The sequence below is a fragment of the Camellia sinensis genome, chromosome 5 (assembly GCF_055761805.1).
Source record: "Camellia sinensis isolate YWXY chromosome 5, ASM5576180v1, whole genome shotgun sequence".
Classification (NCBI taxonomy): Eukaryota; Viridiplantae; Streptophyta; class Magnoliopsida; order Ericales; family Theaceae; genus Camellia; species Camellia sinensis.
The window spans coordinates 28,593,020-28,609,897 of NC_138965.1; the positions used below are offsets into that span (position 1 = coordinate 28,593,020).

Below are 16,878 nucleotides of genomic sequence, written 5' to 3' on the forward strand. Positions count from 1 at the left end.
ACTTATATTAAATTTAATGATTAAATTTTTTTTATTGATTTTACTTAATAAAATAGATAAATAATTTAAATTGAAAAAAAAATTAAGAGATCATAATTTAAATTGACAAAATTAAAATTTTAAATATATTTTGTTACAAAATTAAAATTAAAAAAAAAATAATTGCCTTTTTTTTTTTTTTTTTTTTGAATAAGTTGGAGAGTATAGTATTTACCTCCTCAACAGACTCTCTGATTCCATATTTGATTTGGACGATGTGGTTCAGTTCCGTCAATGGCTTGGGAAGTTGGGATTCACTTATTTAGAGATTTTTTTTTTTTTTTTTTAATACTCGTCTTTGATGAATGTTTTTTTTTTTAAAAAAAAAATTAAATTTTAAATTTTTAAATTCAACTTGGTGATATAAATCAAAAAAAATTGAAAATAAAAATAAAAATTTCAAAATAATTTCCGAGAAGATAAAAATAAGCAAAAAATAGTGAATGTTTTTTTGTTTCTTTTGGCTTTTTCTTTTCTTTTTTTTTTTTGGAATTTTTCAAAAAAGATTTACGTTTTAGATTTGTCTAAACAAGATAAACTGAAAAAGTTAAAAAAATAGACATAATTTAAATAAAAAAAATCACTAAATATAAAAATATATATATTTGGGGAAAAAAAAAAGGTGGCTTTTTTATGACATCCCAAACACATCATTTACAAAGAAAATTAAATCAATCAGATAATTGTAATATATTCAATTTATGACGTTTGTCTTAAAAAATGATAAATTACAAATACACTCTCCGAGATTTGTTTAAAATACTGATTGTCCCTTGTGATTTAAAAAATTACAAATATCCATTGTCACAATTTTTTATTTAACAAAATTAACTAAAAAAACAAAATTCCTAATATAATAATAAAATTACCTAAATTATTAATTAAAATATATTTATGACATCATTAACAACTGTTAATTGACTTGATTATTTATTAATAAAATGGGTCATTTGTTATGAAATTAGAAACTTCAAAGGATGGAATGTAATTTCCAGAACCAAATGGGGGCAATTCGTATTTTAAGCAAATCTTAAGGATTGTATTTATAATTTATCCTAAAAAAATAAATAGATGTGCGTTTTTGAAAATAGACCATTATTTTGATGACAAAAGCAATAAATTGAAGGCTACAATTATCGAATCAACTTTATTTTTTGTTTTTTGTGAAGGATAAAACAAAGAACTTTATAAAAAAAACGATTTAAATCATCGAAATGAGACTTATGGTGAGCCTTATAGGTTGGAACAACACCCTAAAACGGAAACCCAACCCTACATCAGATTGATGAATAACGGGCAAATTACAAATACCTCCCTCGAGGTTTAGCTAAATTACAAATACCCCCCTGAGATTTCGGAAATTACATCCCACTCCCTGAGGTTTGTATTTTCATAACAATTTGCCTCCTGATGTTTATATTTCATAACAAATTACCTCCTAATTTGTTATGCAAATATAGCATTCAGGGGGAAATTTATAATTTCTCAAACCTCAGGGGGTATTTGTAATTTAGCCAAACCTCGAGGGGGTATATGTAATTTGCCCTATTAGTTATGATTTGGTTATATAAATTATAATATTAGTTATGGCTCATTGTGATGTTGATTATGATATTATTTTGATTATAATCGAAGAGCTCTTTAATTATATCCTAAGTGGTGTTTGATTATAACTTTTTTCTTTAGTTATAACTTGTAAAAAATTTAATTACGACGTTTGTGGTAATCAACACTACAAATGTAATAACTTACATAAGAGGGTGTGTACGATAACATCTTGCATTCTCTTTTTATTTTACATATAAATTTAAAAAAAAAATCATTCTATTACAAATTGTTTTTATGATATTTAATTTTTTTTCTATGTATATATATATAATCTATATATCGGCCTCGTTTGAAAACTTGACTATTCTAGTTGTTTTTTTTACCTTTTAATTATTTTATAAGATGAAAAAGAAATTGTATTTGAGATGATTTGTGAATTTTTTTATAATTAAATGTTATGAAAAAAAAAATGATTGATTGATTAATGTATAAAATGTGACATTTTATTTTATTAATTATTTTAGTCATTTTTGTCTTTATTGACTATTTTAACCAAAATTCAAGTCTTCAAACACCATCATATTGTAAATACATGTATATTTGTACATAGAGTTTAAAAAATGTATTGGTCTTTTGATCACTCCGGTGCAATTATGATTTATGTGGAAGGCTCCATAATCACAAAGAAACTTGAAAGATTTGCAAAGATGCACACACAGAGAAGAACCATGACTTCCTTTTGTGGTTGGTAATCACTCTTTTGTTTTCTTGTCTCTTTCCATACCTCCCTAACCCACATTTTTCTAGGCTCATTTACAGTTCACTTGCTTGCATGTTGTTACATATGGAAGTTGTCAATCTCGTACCAGATAAGAAATCAATTTTTTAGTTGGTATTGTATATACTGGTATTAGTACTGGTACTGTCTCGGATTTATCACTACAAATATTATATATTTATTAAAAATATTATCCAATATCAAATAATTTTAACATTACACGCCAACTATATATTGGCATCATCAGAGAACATTAAGCTTTAGCTTACTAAGGAAAAGCAAACATGAAGCACACCAAGCTAGAAAGGCCCAATGAAGTGGGTGAAAATTAATCAAGTCTTGGTGCTAGGCCCAATGCAATACTCACTCCAAGATGGAGCTAGGTCGGACCTCAGACCTATGGCCAACACTTGCGCCGAAGCAAGACAATCACAGGAGTTCGGCCCAATGTACGAGCATCACTCAAAAGTGGGCCGAGCAACATGGTGGACCTTCTGGATGGACAGAACCACTCCGAAGTGGGTTGAGCAACATGCTGGACCTCCTGGTTGGACAACCGTTCTAGAGCAGACCAACTTAGAGGAGGCCAATTCACTAAAGACCTTTCTTGGGCCCACAAAAGACAAACAACCCTGCTCCTCCCCCTCTGTATGAACAGAACGTGGAGACATGGAGGCGCAGAGGGACAAGGTGCATATATGACAGACCTGCATCTGAATGGCAGGCGGAGTGGTCGTCCTCCTCCAATGAGAGATGTCCGCTAATGAGACAAACAAAACAGACCTGCACCTGAGTGTCAGGCGGAGTGGTCGTCCTCCTCCAATAGGAGACGACCACGAATGAGACACATTGGACAGATGGCGGAGAGAGAAGGACTTGAACGACAAACAACCTTCTCCTATAAAAGGTGAACACTATTCGCTCTGAGGGGATCCGAAATCCACACACTTAACACATATACACTCTTTGTATTCTCTTCTCTCTTTTTCCTCTCCCAGAGTCCCTGACTTTACCATCGGAGGGGTTTCCGACCAAACCCCGGTCGGGTAGCCTCACCGTTTGTTATTCTGTGCAGATCTTCAATTCCCAAAGCCTGCTGTTCATCCACGAAGTTCAACCCTTCTTCATAGTGCGGAAATCACCCCCGCACAATTGGCGCCGTCTGTGGGAAAACCACTGTTTACTTCGTGACGAACTCCGGCGATGGGAATCGAAGACACACCCCACTCTGGGCTAGCAGAGAGGACTCCAATGACGGAGAGAACCAGAGATAAGGGTCTGGCATTCCCTTCAGCGCACGATGACCCTATGGACCACGACGATCAGACACCCAACGCGGCGGAGCGACGCCGTGTCATTGCTGTTGAGTCGTCTCAACGTTTTTTTGTTGAGAAAGACCACCGTGACCGCATCATTGACTCAATGGGTTTGGAGATCACTGAGCTTCGTACCCAATTGTTGAAGTTCATGGCGACCCCAGCGGAGCCAAGAAAATTTGTTGGTGGACCATCGCAAAGGAGACATACTCCTCCGCCGCCTTACAAGGAGCACTCCAGCCGTGGCCCTGCTCATAGAGGGCGTAGCCGGCCGATTTCGGTGCATAGTGAAGGGGCCAGCAGTAGGACGAATAACCTTAAAAATAACCCGCGAGGGAATTCTCGTAAAAGGCAAAGGACTGTCAGCCGCCTATCTGGAACCTTTCATTGTCGCCACGACGAGCGGCCGCACGATTTGAGAAGTTGGCTGAACGATAACAGAGAAGAGGCACGACGGCTATGCAGGGAAGGAGAACGTCGAGGAGATAGGGAGGAGGACCGCCGGCTCAGTAGGGAAAGGGACCAGTTAGACCGGTCCATACACCAACAAGAGCGTCGTGCTCTAGACCGGTTGGTGTCCACCCCCTTCTCCCCAGAGGTAGAAGCTGTAGAACCTCCACGGAAGTATAGCCCGCCGAAATTCATTCTCTATGATGGGAAGACGGACCCTCTGACCCACATCAGCCATTACCGCCAAATGATGTCCCTCTGGAACCGTAACGACGCACTCATGTGCAAAGTCTTCCCCTCTAGCCTTGGAGAACTTGGCCTCCGATGGTTTGACAAACTCCCCAATGGCTCGATTTATGGCTGGACGCAGCTCTCGGAGGCGTTCTTAGCCCGATTTGTCTCCAACAGCAGAGTCCCAAAGCAGTTAGATACTTTGTTCAACATCCGAAAGGACAGGAAAGAGACCCTACGCCAGTACGCGCGACGGTATTGGGAGGAGTATGGTGACTTGGAGGAAAATGTTTGCAGTGAACAATTAGCCGTGCTATACTTCAAGCAAGGCCTACCTCCTTCACACAAGCTAAGACAGTCGTTGACGAAACGACCTGCCTCCACCATGAAGGATTTGAGAGCTCGAATAGAGCAACAAGCTCGCGTGGAAGATGACGCTGCTTCAGTACATGTTGCGGTTGCTGAAGAAGAAGTCAGACCGCCTAAGACTGAGCAGCCAAGGAGGGATGAGCAACGCAAGAACTATGGCCAAAGGAACCGTTCCACAGCAGAAAACGAAGAGGAAAGGGCCAAGTCTTATGAAGGCATCACCACCGTCTTCAAAGAGCCAATATACAGGCTCGTCGAGAAACTTAAAGGGGAAGCCTTCTTTGTCTGGCCAGCAAAGATGCCTGGAGACCCTGCTCGGCGCAATCAGACACTGCGTTGCACCTATCATCGAGAGAAGGGACACAAGACGCAAAATTGCAGAGCTCTCAAACAACACTTGGAGGACTTAGTTACGGCAGGACACCTCCAACAATGGATAGACGTTGATAAGACGAGGGAAAAGCAGGGACTCGACCAAGCCCCTCCTGAAGAAAACCATGCCCCGAGGTTGGTCATCAACGTTATCCATGGAATGACTGACCCTGAAAGAGAAAACATAATTCGAGGAGAAATCCAACGTGCCACCCACATTCGACAGGTAATGTCGGTAGGACCTCCTCCTAAAAAGTCCAAGACAGAAGCCAGACCTTCCCGGTTTAACGTCGTGTTCACTGAAAAGGACCTAGAGAGAATCCAGTACCCCCACACCGATGCCCTCATCGTTACAGTTGGTGTGGCCAACAAGTTCGATGTGAAGCGAGTCTTGATTGACCAAGGAAGTGCCGCAGACATCATGTATTATGAACTTTTCAAGAAGCTCGGCCTCAGTGAGCAACACCTGACACCTGCCACCTCCCCTTTAGTTGGCTTCAACTCGCAAACAGAATGGCCGCTCGGCCGAATAACTCTGCCTGTCATAGCTAAGTCCAAGGTGGTCTCTGTTGACTTCTTGGTGGTAAACACCCCATCTCCCTACAATGCCATCCTCGGCCGACCTTGGATTCACCAGATGGAGGCAGTTCCTTCCACCTATCACCAACTCGTTCGCTTTCCAACCAAGTATGGAGTAGAGGAGATTCGTGGAGACCAAGTGGCAGCCAAACACTGCTTCATTGCCGCCATGAAAACCAAACAAGTCTGCGACCAAGTACAGATGGTAGAAGTACCTGACCAGCCGGTTTTGGAAGACGTCGGCGGAGTGCCGACTGAGAAGATGGTGGAGGACCTAGAGACGGTCTTGGTAGAAGAAGGAAACCCAAATAAGTTCTTCCTGCTCGGCACTTCCCTCACTGTTGGAGAGAAAGAGCAATTACTGGCTCTACTTCGTAAAAACATCGAAGTGTTCGCCTGGTCGGCCTATGACACTCCTGGGTTGGACCCCAGCTATGCATGTCATCGACTCAACGTCCAACTAGGAGCGCGGCCGGTTATTCAGAAGAGTAGACGATCATCCACGCAACACACCGATGCAGTGATCGAAGAGGTGGACAAACTTTTGGCTGCTGGAGTCATTCGAGAAGTGCAGTACCCAAAGTGGCTGTCCAACACCGTCGTGGTGAAAAAGAAGAATGGCAAATGGAGAGTCTGCGTTGATTTCACTAGCCTTAACAAAGCTTGCCCCAAGGATAGCTTCCCCCTTCCACGAATAGATCAACTTGTTGACGCAACGGCTGGACATGAGCGCATGAGCTTTCTAGACGCCTATAGTGGCTACCACCAGATCCCTATGTTCGGTCCTGACCAAGAGAAAACGGCTTTCATCAGCCCTAGAGGCATTTACTGCTACAAAGTGATGCCCTTCGGCTTGAAAAATGCTGGTGCGACCTACCAACGAATGGTCACCAAAATGTTCAAGGACCAGCTTGGTAAAACCATGGAAGCATACATTGATGACATGGTCGTCAAAAGCAAGTTGGCCGAGCACCATCTAAGGGACCTTGAGCAAGTGTTTGGAATTCTGAAGACTCACAAGCTTCGATTGAACGCCTCAAAATGTGCCTTTGGAGTGGGATCAGGGAAGTTCTTGGGGTATATGGTGACTAGGCGGGGCATTGAAGCCAACCCCGACCAAATCAAAGCCCTCCAAGACCTTGAAGCACCTACAAAGGCTAAAGAACTCCAGAAACTCGCTGGTATGGCTGCAGCACTTAACCGTTTCATCAGTCGGTCATCTGATCGGATGAAGCCCTTCTTCCAACTTCTAAGGAAGAAAACCAGTTTTGAGTGGGGAAGTCAGTGCTCCGAAGCGCTAGAAGATTTGAAGAAGTATTTGTCCTCTCCTCCCCTTCTATCAACACCTGTCGCCAACGAAGAGCTTTTCCTTTACTTGGCTGTTTCTGATCATGCTGTCAGTGCAGTGCTAGTCAGAGAGGATGGGAAGGAGCAAAAACCAGTGTATTACGTTAGCAAGACACTCCTTGATGCCGAAACTAGATACTTGCCATTGGAGAAATTGGCATATGCACTATTAATTGCCTCTAGGAAGCTTGTTCATTACTTTCAAGGACATACCATCAACGTCCTCACTGAATTCCCCCTCAAGTCTGTGTTCAGTCGAGCAAATTTCTCAGGCCGAACAGCAAAGTGGGCGGTGGAGCTTGGAGAGTTCGATATCAAGTTCCAACCTCGAACAGCAATCAAAGCTCAAGTTCTGGCAGACTTTGTTGCAGAATTCACCCCGGGGCCGGCTGTCCCCTCCGAAGGGAGCTCTGCTTTGGTCACTATGACTGCCCAGCATAAAGGGCAATCCCCAGCCGAAGCATGGAAGCTTTTTGTTGGAGACGTATGGAAGCTGTTTGTGGACGGTTCTTCTAACCAAAAAGGCTCTGGGGCAGGAGTTGTCCTTATTTCTCCTGAAGGATTCATGTGGGAGCAAGCCATTCGGTTGGGCTGGAAAGCTTCTAATAATGAAGCAGAGTATGAAGCTCTATTAGCTGGCTTGCGAAGTGCCGAACACTTCAACGCGGAGGAGCTACTCGTCTTTAGTGACTCCCAATTAGTGGTCAACCAACTCTCTGGAGTTTACGAGGCTCGCGATGAACGGATGGCCACCTATGCAGAACAGGCCAAAAATTTTATCAGAAAGTTCCAAGCTATCAGAGTCGAGAAGATTGGCCGCGAGGGAAATGGTCATGCTGATGCTTTAGCTTGCCTAGGTTCCTCGGTCGACTCCAAAGACGCCCGCAAAATATGGGTGGAATATGTACCCCAACCAAGTATTCAACTAGTCGAAATGGTCCTCTGCACAGATTTGGGCCCAAGTTGGATGGACCCACTCCTGGCCTTCTTGAAGAATGGCACCCTTCCTGAGGACAAAAAAGAAGCGCACAGGACAAGGCATAGAGCTGCTCGATTTTGGGTCTCCCCATCTGGTAAGCTTTACAAGAAGTCCTACATGGGCCCTTATCTACTCTGTGTTCATCCAAGTCTGGTGGAGGATGTGCTTTATGAGATCCATGACGGAATCTGTGGGAGCCACACCGGTGGTCGGTCCCTGGCACACCGAGCCCTGACACACGGGTATTGGTGGCCGCGCATGCAAAAGGAGGCCCAACAGTATGTCCGCAAGTGCGACAAGTGTCAAAAGTTTGCTCCTCTCATTCACCAGCCAGCCAAAGCTCTAACCCCCCTCACCAGTCCTTGGCCATTCGCTCAGTGGGGCTTAGACATTGTCGGACCATTAGCTAGGGGAACTGGGAATAGAAGGTTTTTCATCGCTGCAACTGACTACTTCACCAAGTGGGTGGAGGTGGAGGCCTTATGCAAGATCAAAGAAGCAGACACTAAGAGGTTTGTTTGGCGCAATGTTGTGACTCGATTTGGCATTCCCAGAGTCCTTCTCTCTGACAACGGTACACAATTTGATGGCAAGATCTTCAGAAGATTTTGCGCTGACTTGAAGATAGAGTTCCGAAACTCCACTCCGGCCTACCCACAGGGCAATGGCCAAGCTGAAGCGTCTAATAAGACGATCATTGATGGGCTAAAAAAGCGTCTTGAAAAAGCCAAGGGCAAATGGGTGGAGGAGATACCGAATGTCCTCTGGGCTTACCGAACTACTCCTCGTCGGTCAACCGGTGAGACACCTTACTCTCTTACCTATGGGATAGAAGCAGTCATCCCTTTAGAGGTTGGCCTTCCTACCATCCGTTCTGAGATCTTTGAGCCAGCAGACAATGATGAAGCCATCGCCCAGGCTCTGGACATGGCCGAAGAACGTAGGGAAGCTGCCCTTATTCGGTTGGCGGCCTACCAGCAGCAACTCACTAAGAGCTTCAACAAGAATGTGCGTCCAAGGCTATTCCTACCAGGTGACTTGGTACTCAGGAAGGTAATGGATCACAAGAAAGTTCCTGGAGAAGGGAAACTCGGTGCTAACTGGGAGGGGCCCTACAAGGTTACTTCGGCACTTGGCAATGGCGCATACTATCTGGCTGACTTATCAGGGAAGGCAATCCCTAGACCATGGAACGTCGCCAACCTAAAGAAGTACTTCCAGTGATATGATTCCTAGGATGAAGTACTTACAGTAATGTATTTCTCAGAACATGCCTTAATGTAATCAAAAGTTACTAAATATCAATGAATGAAAATTTGTTTTATAGTTTGTCCTTATTTACTTGTGTTGTACATTTATGCTCGGTGGAGCAAATTGGCCACGGGTCTTAACTCAAGCCAATCCCGGATGCTCAACCCTTTGGTTGGAGCGGGGTGCCAAGGGGTATAACTTGGTGGAATTTGTGCCAAGTATCGTTACTTAAAGCACGGTCCAAATTCACAATTCGCGCTCGAAGACGGGCAGAATTACACTCTACGAAGGGTTAAATCACGCCAAAACTTGACCAGGACAGGTGGCGGCCGACCAACATGATAAAAAACTTTCAGAATTTTTTCTCTACGAAGGCATAAAGCATGGTCTGACCGAACAGACAATCTTCCGAGCCACAAAGCTCATGCTCGGCTGGGGGCATCGACAAACTTACTCAATTTTTTCTAAGGCACGAAGCCTGATCAGACCGAACAGACAGCCTGCTAGGCCACAGAGCCTCTGCTCGGCCGGGGGCAAACATGACATATAAGCAAAAATTGAAGATAAGCAGTTCAACACTTGCGAAAATAAAAGAAAATAAAAGAACGAGTGCATTGAAGTGAAACTTCAATTACAAAAAAGAGTTCGGCCTTACAAAAGAAGAGGTCCACCCGACCGAACTCCAAGATAAATAAAAAAGTACAAGTTGCAAATTCAACACTTGGCAAATGTAGAAGGTACTTCATTACAAAAGGGAGCTCGGTTTGTATCATAGCTTATCCAACCGAACGCTAAAGCAAAACTTGAAGATACTTCATTAACTTCCAAGTTTCATTACAAAAGAACTACTAAAGCAGAAGTAAAAGCAAAACTTGAGGCAACCTAACAACTTACTCCTCGCGTTGCTCCTCCTCGTAGTGCCCATCCTCGTGGTGCTCCTCTTCTGTAGGATTGACAGTCTGTCTAACCAAGGAAGAGCTTGGCAGGAAAGGAGAAAGACCAGAAGGATCAACATCCGTAGCTCCACCTTGGCGAGGCCTTCTCATCCTAACCCTTGCAGCGGTCTTCGAAGGGACGGGGATATCGTCAATATCATAAAGAGGAGAAGCCTCTTCCACTTTAGCAGCACGCAGAGCCCCAGTCCAACCCTTAGTAAAGATCTTGTCCCTCAGCTTCAAAATCTCCTCTGAATAGGTCTTTTCGGCCTCGTCATAGCCCCTCTGTTCGGCCTCGTCCACCATCCTTTGATAATTAGCCTTTAAAGACTTCAAAGCAGCATCGGCATCTACAGCCCTCCGCTCGGCCATGAACATTAGTGCTTCGGCCTTCTTTTTTGCATCTTCCATCTTCTTTATATCCTCTCCGGCCGCCTTCAAGGACATATCAGCATCAGCCAACATGTTGATCGTCTTAACCTTCTCTTGCTCCTCACGATGTCGCCTTTCATCCATGATGTGCATCCTCTGAATGCACTGCACCAAACCAAAATGTCATATTCTCAACAACCAAATTTAAGTAAATGACAAAGACATAAAAGAAGACTTACTGCGGTTAACATCTGCACCGAACCCTTAATCAACACGTCACTTGAAATGTTTTGCTCTGCCATATCCAAAGGTAACAGCAATGTCTTTGATAAGTCAAAGGCCAAGTCGCTTGAGTAGATTGTGCTGTCCGATGTAGTGATAGCTCGGCCATTATGCTCCAAGGGAGGCACCCATTCTTCAACTGAGCCCTGCTCATTAGAACCCCCAGCAACTTCTTTACCTTTGGATCTCTTCCTCTTTGAGGCCCTATCAGCAGGAAGAGCAAGAGTAGCAACGGGAGGAAGAGGAATAACAACATGCTTTTGTCCACCCTTAGACCTCTCAATCGGTGGAGAAGAAACTCGTGTGTCGACCGTCGAAACAGCTAGAAGGTCCTCATCATCAGATCCAAAGACTAAGGCATCAAGATTGAGCTTTTGGCGACGAGCCATTTCGCTTGCTAAGTCTGGCGACGGAGAGTAGCCTCTACTGAGTGATCCACTTGATGAACAAACAACAGCGGAAGAGGAAGCTCCGGTAGTATGGCCAACTTGTTCTTCGGTTTCAATCTCAAGTGAGTCCCTCGCGAAGTTGTTTACTTTGGGTTTCCGTTGGATGACATGTCTGTAAGTTCGCACATAGTTAAGCAAATGCGAGGCCGACCGATCTTCGTACCTTAGTGCAACTTTGATATCCCTCGGATGCTCTTTCTCCGGCCTCCTTTTTAGCTTCTTTGAACCTGCAAGTACGAACGATAACACTTTAACAAAAAAATCACAGGCGATAAGTGAATGGATAAAAGGAAGCTAAAATAAAGACCTGGGTGGCCGTTCTCTCGTGGAACCCGCTTCGATCGGCCCACCTCCTCGGCCGCAAACTCCCAATTACCTCCGACTTGAAGGAAATCAGAGCAATGCTTGTCATTATCAGGAAGTTCAGTAACGAGTTGGAGGTCCAACGACCGAACTTTGACATAATAGGTTTTACCACCTTTATTACGACACAAGGAGTAGCAATGAAGGATATCCCAAATACCCAAGTCCAAGTCTAAGAGGTCGTTCAAAACTGAGACACCGTTTACCACTCTAAATGTGTTCATTGATATTTGCATTGGTGTAAGTTCGAAATAAGAAAAGAATCGACACAACAAAGGGTTCAACGGAAACCTAACACCCCCCTCTACGACGGAGGCAATTGAGAAGGGCATTGTGGTTCTCGTACACGACCGATCTGCGTCTACCGCCGCCAATGTCAATGTGACATCATTGGGAATGTTATATCTTCGGCGGAACTCATCCATTCCTGCCGAGGTGTCCACTAGGTTTCGAAACTTACCCATTGGAGGTGTGACGTTCCACCAAACAATTACACTAAGGATGACTTGCAAGGTTGGAGGTACAATGGCCGACCGAGCAACCGTGTGCTAAATGACTCTCAACGTTACACTTAACCGAAAAAGTAATGGTGAAGGTGGAAAGGAAATACATGGGTTCTATGACTTACAGTGCCAAAATCAAGGGGAACTTGATGGCGAGCCTCTCCGATGAAGCAGTCCTACTGTGGCAACCAAGAGAAAAATTATGAGTTGCAAAAAAAAAAAAAAAAAAAAAAGAAAAAAAAAAAAAAAAAAGAAGAAGAAGATTAAATAAAAAAATAAATAAATAAAATTTGTCAAAATAAAGGTTTGGTGATGAATGATAAGATAGGTAAGAATAAAGGTTTTGCATTTGTCCAGTATGCTTCAGCTGCTGATGCTATGAAGGCATTAGCAAAATTTTCCAAAGTTGAGATTTGTGGAAAGCAATGTAGCGCTACACCTGTCGAGGGCAATGACACAATTTTTCTCGGTAATATTAACAAGAAGTGGAAGAGTGAAGATATTGGTAAGCTGTTGCAGGAGTTTGGGATTGAGAAAATAGATCAAGTTACAGTTATGGCCGATCCTAGTAACATTGAGTGTAATCGTGGCTTTGCCTTTCTTGAACTTGAAACTAAAAGAGATGCTAAAAATGCTTACAGGAAACTTCAGAAGAATGTCTTCGGAAAGCTGCCAAATATAAAAGTTGCTTGGGCTGAACCCTTGAGTGAGCCAGATGAAGAAGAAATGCTTAAGGTCAAATCTGCCTTCCTCATGGGATGAAGAGAAAGTGAGGAGACCACGTTGTTGGTGCAAGCTCCAACCTTTCTCAACAAAAGTATGGGATTTATAGAAAGAGGACTAGAGGTCAAGCTCAGATTTTTTAAATTGTTTTAAAGCCCCAACGAAGGAAAGCGTGAGAATAAAAACAAAGTACTCTTCTTTCCGAAAATAGGTCCTGTTATTCCTGGAGTCAAAAAGTGAGGTAGGAAGGGAATGGAAAAAATGGGTCTGAAAATTCAAAATTCTAGAGGGAGAAAGTATTAAACAAAGTGGGTTTGCTTGTTTTCATTAACAAATTCTGAAATGGGCTTGCCTTTATGTCATGTTGACAGCCCCCAAACTAGTCAAATGTGGACACGTGATGGCTCGACAGTCGGAGTAAGGACGTTAGTCAGGGCCGAGCTTGAGGTTCGGTGGCAAGGCCAAGATCATGGACGACCGAGCTGCGATGCTCACGGACGGGTCGGCCGAAGTATTTTAGACCGAGCTATAGGGCACTTGAAATAACGATAAGTGCGAAGTTAACCCAGCTCCGAACTTTCCAGGTGAGCCGTGCAAGGAAGTTGAGTGTCCGAAACCTCACTAGGCAACTCTGTCAAACCAGCGAGCAAACAAGTTCAGGAAGTAGTTCCCTAGTACGAAGAAGATAAGCAAACTAAGTCGTAGATGCGCCGACCGATCTGATGACAACGAAGGCAACAGAACAAGAATGAATCGAGCATAAATTGGAGATCACCGAGCAGCGTGAAAGCTGGTGCGAACCAAGCTACGGAGTAACGACAACCGACCGAACTCATTCGTCGATGACAACGAATCAAGCTAGCGACCGAGCTGCGAATTTGGTGGGTTGTTCTTCTAAGGCCGACCAACGGCAAACCCATAGTCGAGCAACAATCCAGCCGGGCTGAAGTGTACGGGACTCATAAATTGGCCCAACGTTTTGATATGAACAATGGACCAAGCTCGTACCGCGCACGACCTCGGCTGACCGAACAGGCCATGGCAACTTCGAACTACAAACGGAAGTTACACTCTGTGATGATTAAATAACAAAGGCCACGGAAGAAATAATCTGCTGGATATGACAAGGGATGACCACCGAACAAAAAGATAGGATGGAGCATGACCGACCAAGCATTGAGCATCATTTTTTCATTCCTTAAATGGGACCGAGCAGACAAAGAAAACTTCACTTTTTCATTGGAGCATGTTAGACAATTAGTGCAAGAGAGTGATCAGTACGTGGCCTACCAAACATTCCCATAAGCAAACTTGCAAAATTTGATTTGGAGTATCAAGTTTGTAGGGCCCACATCTATCTCACCAAGTGCAAAACAATACCAAGTACCCAGCAAATAATTTTTGCATGTTATTACCATGCATGGCAATGGTATTGTTCGGCCCAGTTGTCCACCTTTAGGAATATATGTATATATATATCCTCAAAAAAAAATATATATATATATATATAATATATATATATTTATACATGTTTTTTTTTTTAAAAAAATAAAATAAAATAAAATAATAATAATAGTAAAAAATAAGAAATAAAAAAAATAAATAAATAAATTTCGTGTATACATATATATTTAATAAAAAATAAAATAAAATAAAAAATTTTGTGGATATATATATGTATATATATATTTTTTTCAAGTCAAGCAGCGACGCTCAGCCGACTGAAGGAGCACCAAGCCAGACAATTACAAGGCTAGTGATGACACATTTGGTTTAGGGGCACAACCGAGCTACAAAACATTGGGCAGACGCATGCGTTAGACCGAACAATAATTTTTAATCCAGCTCATGGAGCTCAAATTAAGTTGTGTTCACCCAAACTTCGAAGTTGGTGACAGAATTGGCTTCCGCTTCGCCAAACGTAAGCGCAAGCCAGGGGGCAAATGAAGTGGGTGAAAATTAATCAAGTCTTGGTGCTAGGCCCAATGCAATACTCACTCCAAGATGGAGCTAGGTCGGACCTCAGACCTATGGCCAACACTTGCGCCGAAGCAAGACAATCACAGGAGTTCGGCCCAATGTACGAGCATCACTCAAAAGTGGGCCGAGCAACATGGTGGACCTTCTGGATGGACAGAACCACTCCGAAGTGGGTTGAGCAACATGCTGGACCTCCTGGTTGGACAACCGTTCTAGAGCAGACCAACTTAGAGGAGGCCAATTCACTAAAGACCTTTCTTGGGCCCACAAAAGACAAACAACCCTGCTCCTCCCCCTCTGTATGAACAGAACGTGGAGACATGGAGGCACAGAGGGACAAGGTGCATATATGACAGACCTGCATCTGAATGGCAGGCGGAGTGGTCGTCCTCCTCCAATGAGAGATGTCCGCTAATGAGACAAACAAAACAGACCTGCACCTGAGTGTCAGGCGGAGTGGTCGTCCTCCTCCAATAGGAGACGACCACGAATGAGACACATTAGACAGATGGCGGAGAGAGAAGGACTTGAACGACAAACAACCTTCTCCTATAAAAGGTGAACACTATTCGCTCTGAGGGGATCCGAAATCCACACACTTAACACATATACACTCTTTGTATTCTCTTCTCTCTTTTTCCTCTCCCAGAGTCCCTGACTTTACCATCGGAGGGGTTTCCGACCAAACCCCGGTCGGGTAGCCTCACCGTTTGTTATTCTGTGCAGATCTTCAATTCCCAAAGCCTGCTGTTCATCCACGAAGTTCAACCCTTCTTCATAGTGCGGAAATCACCCCCGCACACCCAAGAAAAGAAAAGAAAAACAAATCCAGTTTGCAATCCATGCCAAAAGAACAACAGAAAAACATAGATCTAAAATACAGAACAAAAAGTGCAACGGTGCAAGTGAAAGACGGTGAAAAATTAGAGAATCACACACACACAGGTACCTCATGAGACTGATAAGGCTGAAGCAGATTTGGAAATTTGGAGCAGCAAATCATTCATGCGAGTGAAAGAGGAAAGAGGTGAACATTGCCCTTCACAAAGTAAGCTGTACTGTTTTATCAACTAGTTCTAACCCAAGAACATGAACTCACCAAATAAAAGCTGTATTGTTTTATCAACTAGTTCTAACCCAAGAACAAAATACCTACCGGATATACCGTAAAGTTCGCTACAATAGAGTGGGATAGAATGATCATTCCGTCAAAATGTCTATTCCCATATTTGGTTCATTAAAAAAAAAATAATGAAAAATAGATTATAAATAGAATCATCATGCACCAATGTAATGGAATGATCATTCTGTAAGGAAGCCCAAGGAATAACCATTCCATCACACTCCAGTGAATCAAATAGTGCACAAGGGTATTCACAATTCCAGCCAATATTTTCTATTAAGAATGAAAGCATCCAAAGCCGAGAATATAGGCAATACCATATTATAGTTGTGCTGTCGCGTTTTTCTTCTAAACTAGTACCTTTCTAGTCAGTAATAGCCGATAGGTAATGGTATTGACGACATTGGTACACATTGGCTTTTTGACAATTCGAAAGTTAAAAATGTAAATTCATACGTGTCAACAATGATTGAGTCATATCACCTCTTTATTTTTAAACACAACTATGGCCTTGTTTGGTAGGGCTTATTTCTACCTTATTTCAGCTTTTAGCTTAATTTAAGCTATTTTGATATGTTTGGTTCAGCTTAACAATACAGCTTATAGCTTTTTGTAAGTAAAAAATCAACTTATTCTTTGAGTGGGGGAGGAGAAGCTTAATTTATAAGTCAAAAATTAACTTATATTCACAGTTATAAGCTATAAACTATTAAGTTATAAGTTATAATCACTTTCCCACAGTTCTACCAAACGGGTCCTATGTGGTGTTTTAAGAAGTTGGTAAAAAGTTAACTTTTTGACTTTTTTGCTAAAAAAAAGTTGGCTTTTTTATGAATTTTTTGAAAAATTTCATTTTCACACACTTAATTAACTCAGTGTATATCTTTTC

At 42.7% G+C, this 16,878-nt stretch overlaps 2 protein-coding genes across 2 annotated transcripts; both read left to right on the top strand.

The window, feature by feature from the left end:
- Positions 1–3,568: 3,568 nt before the first annotated feature.
- On the top strand, positions 3,569–9,232 carry LOC145791292 (uncharacterized). Its single transcript, XM_082871637.1, has 2 exons — positions 3,569–6,302; positions 6,345–9,232. The coding sequence occupies exons 1-2, from the start codon at positions 3,569–3,571 to the stop codon at positions 9,230–9,232; spliced, it is 5,622 nt and encodes a 1,873-aa protein (XP_082727763.1).
- A 3,014-nt stretch (positions 9,233–12,246) lies between these two features.
- On the top strand, positions 12,247–12,925 carry LOC114305761 (uncharacterized). Its single transcript, XM_028250892.2, has 2 exons — positions 12,247–12,336; positions 12,521–12,925. The coding sequence occupies exons 1-2, from the start codon at positions 12,247–12,249 to the stop codon at positions 12,923–12,925; spliced, it is 495 nt and encodes a 164-aa protein (XP_028106693.2).
- The last annotated feature ends 3,953 nt before the right edge of the window (positions 12,926–16,878 follow it).

Coding starts and splice junctions, on each gene's coding strand:
- LOC114305761 (XM_028250892.2), top strand. CDS start 12,247: ATGGTGAAGGTGGAAAGGAAATACATGGGTTCTATGACTTACAGTGCC. Junction 12,337..12,520: donor CGAGCCTCTCCGATGAAGCA/GTCCTACTGTGG, acceptor GCATTTGTCCAG/TATGCTTCAGCTGCTGATGC.
- LOC145791292 (XM_082871637.1), top strand. CDS start 3,569: ATGGGAATCGAAGACACACCCCACTCTGGGCTAGCAGAGAGGACTCCA. Junction 6,303..6,344: donor CGTGGTGAAAAAGAAGAATG/GCAAATGGAGAG, acceptor GCCTTAACAAAG/CTTGCCCCAAGGATAGCTTC.